Source organism: Anabas testudineus, chromosome 1 (assembly GCF_900324465.2).
Source record: "Anabas testudineus chromosome 1, fAnaTes1.2, whole genome shotgun sequence".
In the NCBI taxonomy this organism is placed as follows: Eukaryota; Metazoa; Chordata; class Actinopteri; order Anabantiformes; family Anabantidae; genus Anabas; species Anabas testudineus.
In genome coordinates, this window is record NC_046610.1 from 16950234 (window position 1) to 16961687 (window position 11454).

Here is an 11454-nt window from a genome sequence, read left to right on the forward strand (position 1 = left end):
TTATGAAAGGGATTAGTACACCTTAGGAGGAAAGAATTAGGCTTCAGAAGAACATTTTCTTATTGTAAAGATGAAAGGAAAACTCCAGCCCCCTTAAATCTAAATACAAACATAAGACGACTTTGATACTTGTCGGTATTTGGTGGAGAGAGGTGGGGACGTGAATGCCATTACTGAGTTCAGCTTTTAAAGCTTCACTCGGATCTGAGATATTCACACAGGTGAGCAGGAACTTTTTTGAAAGATTTCACCTTGACGCTGTGAAGAAAACACAATGATCACCTGTGAACAGCTGAGCTGTGCTCAATGATTTGAAACTGTATCTGCACTGTAAGACACAGTGTAAAGCAAGCATCCTGACAGGAGTTACTAAAAGCGGTATTGTTCCATCTGAGAAGCTCCACCAGCAGGAGTATGGTCTTTATAAACACATGAGCGTCTTCTTTATAAATTGTTTACAGAAACAAATCTACGCTTAGGCCTGTGGCACAGTGTACAGTAGGTAACTGGGAACTAGAAGTGCGAACAACTATTCTCACAATGCATTTCGAAAGTTTGCATGTGAATATGGACGAGTCCATTTGTCATAGCGCGGTACACTTCCCCACCTATTGGCAGTGTAACTGGATAAGGAGGCATCCTAACAACTTGACTCACTGGTCACATTTATAGCATCCGACCCTGCCAGCAAAACACTTAGCCTCACAAGCAGCACACAGTTGGTTTGGTCATCAACTTTCCTGATCTACCTCAACAGCTGTACGTCTAAACTTGCAGCCCATCAGTTGTGCAGCAGCTCATAGTGAGCAGGGGAAAAGGGGGACTTGAAACTAGGACAGGAGCAGTCTGGCCCCTTTCCCTTCGAACTGGAGGCACAGATTTGCAACAAGGGGAGAGAAGACACTAGTCTTAGACACAGAGAGGAAAAGAGAAGAGACTTTGTGGGAAGCTTGCTGCAGTCACTGTGGACAGAAGCCCCAGGGACAGAGACCAGTGTGTCCACACTGCAGAACATCTAGTTTTATAGATTTTTATTTATCATTATTATTATACCAGGAGAAGAATATTCAGTGAACTGAAACTACATCACCAGGAACCATGCACAAGCGCACAAAGATAAAGATTGCCATCTTCGTGCTGATGGTGGGTATGGCTTGCATGTTCACAGCGGTGGTAACGGACCATTGGGCAGTGCTCAGCCCGCGGGTGGATAAAGTCAATGAGACTTGTGAGGCAGCCCACTTCGGCCTGTGGAGGCTGTGCAAGAAGCACATTTACATGAGCTCGGAAAACTACGTGGAGGGGCACGGCTGCGGACCCATCACCCTGCCGGGAGGTAAGAGAACATCTAAAGGGGAAATCTCATTTATCTGTTCCTGGTAGAAAACACGCCAATAAAGCTGAAAAATGGTAAAAAGATTTGATTATGACACTTTTTGTCTGTCTCTAACAAATGTCTGTCTGAGAAATGGAGACAAAAGGTCTTTATTTGTCTGTAGTGTATGAATATTGTTTGTCTGTGACTGTGAGGTGTGTCTGTGCCACCCAGCCCACTGCTGATGAGTTACGAAGCATCTAAGAATAGAGGTCCTGGTGCAGGAGCAGTAGACATGTCATATGACTTTGTTAATGTCCCAGTCACGTCCAACGTGCTTGTGGCGTTTTGTGATCAACAACAGTTTTTGTCTGCAGAACCATATTTTGAGGATTGGACAGCGCTTGATGTCTAGATTAGACTTAAGAAGAAAGATAACTCAGCATTATCAGTGCCTTGGTGTAACACAGGTATTGGTCCACATTGAGGCTATGGGTCAAGATGGTTTCCAAATCTAAGAAGTCTTATTCAGCTGGTAGGTGATTCTCAGGCCTCCTCCTTTAGACAAACAACAGAGTGATGGTAGAAACAACATTCAGCCACACCAGGCTCTATGACAAGGTCTTGAGAGGATGCTGTAGCTATAAGTTAGCAGTAAAGACTAAACCAAACTCCCGTATACACTGTGGAGTCCTGACAGGCTGCAGACGCTTTCTAACCAAACATTAAACACTACAACAGCTGATTCTACAGACTGGAGCCTCCTGTATTCCCAACACCAGCCGACATAGAGTTTGTGGAGTATTGATCCAACATGGGTTCAGGTACCCGTCATTTAGATGCTGATGCTGTAAAGTTACTGAACTGGCATTAGACTATTTATTCAGTGGTGAAACATAACTAAGTGCACCTACATTTCGGAGGTATTAGTATTTTCATAGGTACAGTACCACACATCATACAGTTCAGAAAAGGAAAATGGTGTTTCCAGGTGAATTATTAGTAATGTTCTAACAGGACATATACTGTAATGCAATGCATGTTTACACTGCTGCATTAAAACCTTTTATTAAAGTCTTATTCAGCCCTTAATAATGTGAGCTAACATGTCATGTGTTTGCTGATGTCCTAACAAGGGATCACATCGCTATAAATGTTCTGTGATAGCAGATGCTCTTAGAGCTGCTTGAATAAAAACAGACTGTGACTGTGATAAAGTGGATGTAAAGAGTGTTGAGCTCACATCTCAGTGAAATCAAATTACTAATCACTAGAATGAGTGATGCTAAACTCCGCTGGTCCATCGACCGTTCATCTGAGAAGCAATTATCAGGCTGTTAATCGTTATCTGAGCCTGCACGGCACATTCTTTAAATACGGCCAGGACTTCCCACAACAACTGCCTAACTCATAAAGAAACTCCCAGAATATGCCTGATGGTGGTTGACTTTGGGAATCCCAGACAGTGTCTGCACTGCAGAGCCATTCCGGGAGCAGCTGAACTGCCTGAGGCTGATTCATTTGTGCAGACGTGAACTGGATATGCTAAATCAGCTCGACCCACCCAGACACCCAGCCTGAAATCCTTCAGATTGTGAGAACATGTGGCACATGATATCTAAACCTTTGTCTGCAACTTTTGATTTGAGTAATAATACTTCTCTATTCTATTCTAAGTAACTAAATCTAGTAGGTGTCCAATACGACCCCATGGGGTTTCTCCAGCTTAATAACTGTATTTGGAGAGGAATACTATTGTTTATCATAGCTGCACATCTACAGAGATGTGTCAAATCCTGATCCAACGCAGAACTTAAACAGTGGGATGAGGTCCTGTTGATGGAAGCCCATATTTTCCAGATGAGTGGAAAATATGGGCCGAGTTGTTGTTTAGGTCAAATGCTAACAAAGTGGAGTTGAAAACTTTATTTGTACACTGCAGAGTTGAATTATACGCTGTCTGAAAAAGACATGTCCACCCACAATACATATATATCTTTTAGTTTTAGGTGCTGTACTGTTTTTCCTGCTTTCTTTTCATAGTGAGATGTTGCTAAATAACCAACATCAGATGTTACCACTGAGTTCACATCTTTCCTCTCAGTGCCCACAGCAGACAGCAGACTGCCTATTACTATAATGCATCCACCAAAAACTGTTATATTGTGGAAACTGCTCATCAAGCAGACATAGTATTTATAAATATAGGCCACATAAATGCTCAGCTGTCTCGGGTGGAAGCTGTGAGGGTCAAGTGTTTCAAGTCTAGTGTTCCTCTGAGTGACGGGGCCTTCTGCGAGAGGCAGGCATAGCTCCATGGCCTGCTGTCCAACCAAAGTATTCCCATGAAACCTTCCTGCAGATTCACGTCTCTGTGCAGACCACACAGCCACTCAAATTACTTTACACTCCCTGGGGATGGAATGCATAGTCCAAAAAGCAAGTGGAACCACTGGTATTTTTCCTTTATAGGAACTCATGTGACATAGCAAAGCTGGGATGGGCGTCGTATATGGGGATGAGGAATCGCCAGTGATGTCTTTAACTCTAATATAGATGTGCTATGCATTGTGGGTTAATAGCTCACTCAGCACCATCTATTACTTATTTGGAGAGTCAGTGCTTAAATTTACAGAGCATGATTAGAATTTGAATGCAATGTAAACATAAAAATAGTGATACATGTTGCACTTGATTTATCCAAACATTTCAAGGCTATATTTACTTAAAGTGGATGTAATCCTGGTGGCACGTACGCTGTATTGGAAGTTGTCTTTACATGGAATAGCTTACCAAAGTCAAATTGAGACAGGCTCAGTGCAGACGTGTGAGACTTACATAACAAAACAAATTGACAGTGCACATCAAACCTATAAAGGGTGCTCATGTACAGAGATGCTGCTAATCTGATGTACTCACGTGCTCTTAGAAAAGATGACAGATCGCTCTATTAGGAACAAGAGGAGCTTTGCAGAGCCTGTCAGCCTAGCAGGATGAGGCCAAACAACAAGTAGAACAGTGGTTCGCGCGCGCGCGTGTGTGTTTGCCCGTGGCAGCGTGCTCCCACCGATGAATACAGATTCATTTTTGACCAGCAGCTCGTCCTCATATCTTTGTTGAAGCATGCACTCTAAAGATCCTACAAAAATGTATCATTAGGCGCCACACATGAAGTCATTTGTAGGAATAAAGCTGCTTGATACAGCTTTAATGAGCTCAAAGCATCCACATGAAGGTTTGATGAATGTTGAGTGGCGCCACTTAAACCTACATAACAAACCACATATGCTTCTAGTGAGTGTGAAGAGCCACTCTCTTTGCTGGGATCTCTTCCACTTTTAAACCTAGGACCTAAAAAAGAAGTCTTATCTCACTCATAGGCCGTGTTTCCAGCGAGTTGAAAGAGTTGTCTTATGTTACTGCAAAGGGATGAACGAGATTGAGCGGTCGATTAGCATTCCTTGGAAAACATCACTATTCACACACTTGGGAAATAAGTGTTCAGCTAAATTTCTGAGCGTCTATTTGTTTGACTGAGCAGTACAACAACTCTACCACACCCTCAGACAGTATTATAATATATTATGTAGCTCTTTTCTACCTAACTGCTTCTCATTCACCTGCATTTACACACACACGCCAATGCGAGTGTGTTGGCCCATGGACAAGAGGAGCAGGGAATTGAACCACCAAAACCATGATGAGGTAGATGACTGCTCTACCTCCTGAGCCAAAGCCAAAGCGTGTGTTTTCAACACTGAAACACACTGGAGCTTGTTGCTTAGTAACCACCTCTGTATTTTTTTCCTTTTATTTTGATAGCCAGAATCCTCATTCATAAAAACATCTTTTTTATATGTAGGCCCACACAACATCGCACACAGCAACAAGAGCCTGAAATTTCAAAGTGGGGGTTTGATAAACATTGCAAAAAAATATATAATTGAGAAATATTGTTTTTGCAGATTATATTAAATTACACGTCCACCTGACATCCACTTTTTTAGCTTTTTTCCATGGTTTCCAGGATACACAGGAAAATGATCTACCATCTCAGCATGAGTCATCAGGCTCTAACCGTGATGTGATACCATGCAGTACATGTAGCTGCTACATTTTTCCACATGAAAGCATGTCACTGATGTCCTACGGTGAGAGGGTACAGAAAGCGGGATTAAGAACGCGCATGTGTGGAGACCTTATAGCACCAGCAAGATAATTGATGTGCAAATGACTTTGCATGAGATTTCAGCGCCAGGGTTGTTCTCCTGCTTTTCAGAGGCAGGTTTCACGTGGTAAAACCTCAGATGTTGCGTGCGAGCTGACTCTGTGTGCACTTCATCCGCCACTTTTAACCATGTATACGTCTTTAAACCCCAGTAGGGAATATGTGAGTGTGAGATAAGTCAAATTTAATCAAGATCTGTCAGGAGACATAGCCCGACTCTACACTAGATCCAAATGTTGTTGTTTCTTTACACCTGGCACAGCTTTACATAGTATTTACTCCACCAAACCACTCTGTGATCACACACATAAAGCAGCCTGGCTTTATTTACGCAAATCCCCGAGGTTTAACACTTCGTCTGCCTGGGAAAAATGAAACGTGGCGTGTGCTGTAACCGTTTTTTTTACTTTGATAGTCAAACCACACAAAGAAGACGAGAACCCTGCCTGACAGCACGCAACTATTTTAGTGGGAACATTATGGCGGGGGGTGTCAGTGTGTGAGAAGCTCGTGGAAAAATAATGTCACACAGATCTGAGACAGTGCAAAGTGCACAATAAAAGTATCACACGATACAGCACTGGTGTTAAAGTATCTGGGGCGAAGCTGGAGGTGTGAAATTGTTCAGGGCTTCAGCAAAAAAGAAAAAAAAAAAAAAAGACGTGACTTCAACATAATGTAAGATTATTCTGTGGAAATGTGAATTAGAAATAACAACGTTCAACTCAACGAGGCTGTAAAAGCAAACAGAAGCTGCTGGTCACACAACCGAGTGAAGCAATATAGTAAGTTAAGTAATTAAAGTTGATTAGTGAAGTTGATTTGATTTATTTGCCTCCTGGTTCAAATTTCAAGAAGGATTTTGGTCAGAAACACCTGAGAAATCAATGAAATTTCCATAATTAAGTAAAATGAAACATTTGTTGACACTTTTTGTTCAAATCCTATTTTCTTTCTCTTCACAGATGAAAACTGCACTTACTTCAGGCATTTCACTCCGGGGCAGGATGCAGAGATATTTGAATATAAAACACAAAAAGGTAGGTTTCTGCCACCGGTTCATGCTGTGTGAAAACGAAAAGAGAACGAGGAAGGTGAAGTCATTTTCTAAATATGATCCTTGGAACATTAAGACATCGCGGTGTGTGTGAAGCTGAGCAGCCTCCATCCAAGTTTCTCAACTGACCTCACCTGCTGTTGTCATGGGCTCAGATTTTTATTCATGTGGCTAAAAGTCAATGTGGAATCTTCACCAATTCTTTAAAGAAACAACAGGGCTCATATATACACACCTGCACTACGCTGCTTTTCATTTCTTATAGTGTAATCATGAAGGATTTCTTCTACATTAAAAGACTGCGATGTGTATATTAATGCTTTTTGAAAGTGTGCATGTTTTTCTCCCATGGCGGCCCCCCAGCGGGGGTCACAGTTCATTCACTACAGTCACAGAATTCACAGTGTGTGGTGACACAGAGCTGACAGGGTTTTGCATATGTGCCTTAGGAGGAGTGCAAGACATGTAGTGCACATACAGCACAGTCAACATGTCATAGCTGTGTTTGTTCCTGCCCCCACTCCTTCCATTTTCCATTTCCCCCCCCTCCTATTTGCAGTGACCCTGTTACAATGGCCCTATAGAGCCCAGCTTAGCATGTTGTATGACAAAACTCGCATGCATTGTGTATTGGGGGGGGGGGGGGTCGCACATGTGGAGAACTGCCAGACTCTATTATTAGTATGTATATGTAACTCGGCTTGTGGGTGAAGTTGTTCACTAATGCAAGCGTTCTCGGGTACCCCCTCCCCCATCCTCCAACGCATACTCACGCACATGTGCAGCATTACAGTGCTGATGGCTAAGCCTTGAGAGACGCACTGCAAGTTTGCTGGAATGATTGCAGCACTGACCTACGCTCGCTTTAGTGTTATTCACTCTTGACCGAGCCATTTGGCTATACCATAATGTTGCATATGTCACCACGGGGATTCAACAAGAATGTCACTTGCCACTGGGTGCTTGCCAGTAGAAAAAAAACAACTAAATATATAATGAAGAGTAATGAAAGTATAGCAACATAGTGGATAGTACATTTGGAGAATCTCCATTTGAATTTATTAACATATTCAAATGAAAGAACTAAACGTAACTCCTCTTTGAATAAATGCATACAGGCAGATTTACATGGGCTAGATCACATGAAGAAACGGAACTGGGAAAATAATTCCACAAATGTGTTTAAGCCTATAGTGTATATGCAGTACATACAAAGATCCCCGGCTGCATATCCTGAGCTGTTGCAGTAACAGGCACTGGAACCATTTAGCTACCGAGGCACTCCCACCCAGACACATTGACCTGCATGAAGCCTCAGGATACTGTCCTTTCTCTGGAGTACAGGGTCGACCGTGGACTGTCACATGTTAATTTGATAATTCTGCAGACTGGGGAACCTTTGATCACTTGGAATCTTTTTGATGTCTACTGTACCACGCTCTCTGCGTTCACATTTGACTGACTTGCGCCAACGAGCGCCACAGACAGGCAGTATCTTTGAGAGCACAGAGAGTGTTAAGGTTGCAGCCCATCCTCCCCTGCCAGGAGAAGATGAAGGCTCTCTCACCCCAAAGGAGAGCCTCTCCCTCGGGCATGGTTCACACATGAACAGGCGGCAGATCAAAGGCCTTGCAACCTATCTACCTCTTTGCACAGGAAAACAAGGCCAGCTGCTGTCCTGTTGCACAGACACGCTGTATCTTTAAACCCAAATACCAAAGCGCTTTGATTTAGTACAGTGTTTTTGTGAAGGTAAAGATGATGGCTTTTATAGCTGGTGTTGTGATTTTGCTTCTGTAAAAACTCATTAATGCACCAACTAGGTGTATATAGGCCACTTCTGAAAATTGTGCCCAGAGGAAAATGACACCACATTATGACAACATGAGTGAGAGCTTAAAATATCTGATGCCTGAACTTTTGGTTTCCTTACCTCCAGAGTACAACATCTCTGCTGCAGCCATCTCCATCTTCAGCCTGGCCTTTATGATCTTGGGTTCTATTTGTTTGATGGGCTCGTGCACCGGTAAAGGCAAAGGAAGAGAATACCTCCTCAAACCCGCTGGCATGTTCTTCGCATTTGCAGGTGGGTTCAGTTAACCAACACTTCTGAATGATCTCCGTTGCATCTAAAGCACAGAAATCTCCAGTTACCTTCCCTGTGTTCACACGTCTCTCACCCTCCCAGGTCTCTGCTCCTTCATCTCACTGGAAGTGATGCGTCAGTCGGTCAAACGAATGATCGAGAGCGAGGACACAATCTGGATCGAATACTACTACGCCTGGTCTTTCGCTTGTGCCTGCACTGGCTTCGTCCTCCTCTTCCTCACTGGTATTGCCCTCCTGATCCTCTCCATGCCCCAAATGCCCAGGAATCCATGGGAGACTTGCATGGATGCCGAGCCAGAGCAAGTAGAGTGATAGAGTGGTGGACGGACACAGCAGTGCAGGATGAGAGCGACTGTGTCTGTTGTCGGGAGAACAGATGTTAGATTCATTTCAAGAACACGAGCTGGTGGTAAAAGGCTACGGATGGCAGAGGCCGACTCTGGTGTGGATGGACTACGGCTTGACGGGACATGTACCTCCCTACAATCATAAAGCAACCTGAATATGGGCCTTTTGACAGATTTTTGAATGTTTGCCTAATCCTATATAACAAAGTCTTCTGCAACACCTCATCGCTGTAGGTAGTGTTTGTATTGGAGATCTGTGGTCAAGTCTGACCTGTGGCTTACAACCCTGGACCCTGACATATCCATTAATCCATATGCATATTCATTAAAAATGATTAAGACACTGACATTTTTAAAAACATAGTGAATACCATAATCCCCTTGAACAGAGGTACCTTCATTTTATGTATGATATCTTGTACATATCTAATGTTTTATTGATTTTTGTATGGCGTCGCTCGAGGAATGACTCACCACAAATGTCAGTGGAGTAAGGCAAGTCAGGATCTACAGTATATGTTAAGCAGCATATTTACAAAGAACCTTTCAGGAATGTACCATCCAAATAAGACCTTTGTGGGTAAACGATTTCGAGCAAAGCAGCAGCACAGAGCAGATGAATGTGTGTGTGTGTGTGTGTGTGTCAGGCAGAATGCTAAACACCCACACAGTCACTGCACAGCACTGATCATGCTGGAAAAGGTTCAGTTCTAGCAGGTGCACATACTGGGCCTTTTTACTTTTTGTCGACAGCTCCCAAACCAAAGTGAAACAATCAATTCTCTGTTCACTTTCATGGCCCGCTTGATACGTTGCATTCGTCCGTGCTACTGCATTTTTTTCCCTCGACTTGAAACAACTGTACAGTGAACATGAAAACCTACACACGGGGATCATCATCTGTACCTGCTGAGCTTTAAACTACATGTGCAGAGAATTGCGTGCTTCCAAAAAGTCAACCCTCAATATCCAGATACTCAATATAAATATATGACATGACAATGTAACTGAAAGCGGTGGAGTCCGGCACAGCAGCACGGTTTGGCTTCTCTCTTAATTACATCCAACAGTATGAAATGGCAGTGTGACTACATTCGTGAACACATTTCACAGATTTGCACACGGAGCATGTGGTTTGATATTTGACAACACATGACAATGGTGCGGTGCTGGAAGGTAAAGTTCAAATGATGTTGGTTCAGCCGAGCTGGAGAAGCAGAAGAACCTCTGGAGGATACACGCACAGCTAGACTTTGGAGTAGGCATCCACCTTTCGCGTGGTCGTGTGCAACGTAATGAAACAGTGAGAAACTTTCAGCCACATTTATTCAGGTGGCATGGTAGGAAGCCATGAAATTATTTCTAATGAAAAACTAATTAGCACAATAAAAACTTTGGAGACGCATGCAGTCTCTCAGCCAGACATCTGTTTATACTTTACTTCTCATCGTCACTGACATAACTGTTCTTGTTCACGCTTAATGTGAAGTGAACAAAAAGAGAAAATCAACAAGCAGGAAGAGTGAATTTTCTATATTTTTAGTCATACAGTTTGGTGTTTTTCATTGAATGTAGCATGCAATCAAACTATTTTTGGAATGCCATAGATTCTGTGTGAGTGTGTCATGAGCTGTAACTTTGTAATGAAAATTAAATCTTGAGAAGCTTTGGAAAACGTGCGTCTGACATCACTTTATGTTTGTATTTCACATGTGAGAATGAGAGGACGCTGATGAAGCTGGAGACATTATTAATGTAACACTTTTCCAGGTAGACAGCTGAAAAGCTGCTTTTGACCTTTTAATGATAAAAATTATTCAATTCAAACATGTACGATGTTAAAATACTGGTATGGTCGTGTCTTCCATCACAATTTTAGGCCAACATTCCCTGCATACAGCTAAGGATGGTAGAAATACCATTAAAACTGTATGTAACCATGTGAACAGAGTCATGTGGAGAAACGACAGGATTCGAGCAACTTCAATAAAAACACTTTAATAGAGAAACAAATAAAAAAAGAAAATAAACCTTTGAAACACAGTCTAAATCCTTTATTATAACCACCACCAACTGAAATGAACGATAGTAAAACAGACCTATTCATTATTTTGTACCCACGAGGGAGGAACCTATGGGAGTTCGGGAGAACAGGTGTGCCATTGATTCACTGCAGCGGGGGAAGAACAGAGGAGAGCGAACAGATAACAGGCAGAGGATGTGGCGTTAACAGAAGGCCGAACACAGTGCTCTCTACTGGCTGGGCAAAAGGTTGCTCCCATACCATGTGCCACACACACACACACACACACACACACACACACACACACACACACACACACACACACACACACACACACACGCACGCGCGCGCGCACACACATACACCAATTGGTTT

General features: G+C 42.8%; 1 protein-coding gene across 1 annotated transcript; it reads left to right on the top strand.

Moving 5' to 3' along the window:
* Positions 1 to 829: 829 nt before the first annotated feature.
* On the top strand, positions 830 to 10706 carry cacng1a (calcium channel, voltage-dependent, gamma subunit 1a). The gene is made up of 4 exons (XM_026359002.1): positions 830 to 1336; positions 6509 to 6583; positions 8540 to 8686; positions 8789 to 10706. The coding sequence occupies exons 1-4, from the start codon at positions 1099 to 1101 to the stop codon at positions 9019 to 9021; spliced, it is 693 nt and encodes a 230-aa protein (XP_026214787.1). The 5' UTR covers positions 830 to 1098; the 3' UTR covers positions 9022 to 10706.
* The last annotated feature ends 748 nt before the right edge of the window (positions 10707 to 11454 follow it).

What these genes read in the sequence shown, in the direction of transcription:
- cacng1a (XM_026359002.1), top strand. Translation starts at nt 1,099, where the DNA reads ATGCACAAGCGCACAAAGATAAAGATTGCCATCTTCGTGCTGATGGTG. An exon ending in TGAATATAAAACACAAAAAG is followed by an intron (nt 6,584 to 8,539) that starts GTAGGTTTCTGC and finishes CCTTACCTCCAG; the next exon opens with AGTACAACATCTCTGCTGCA. An exon ending in CATGTTCTTCGCATTTGCAG is followed by an intron (nt 8,687 to 8,788) that starts GTGGGTTCAGTT and finishes TCACCCTCCCAG; the next exon opens with GTCTCTGCTCCTTCATCTCA.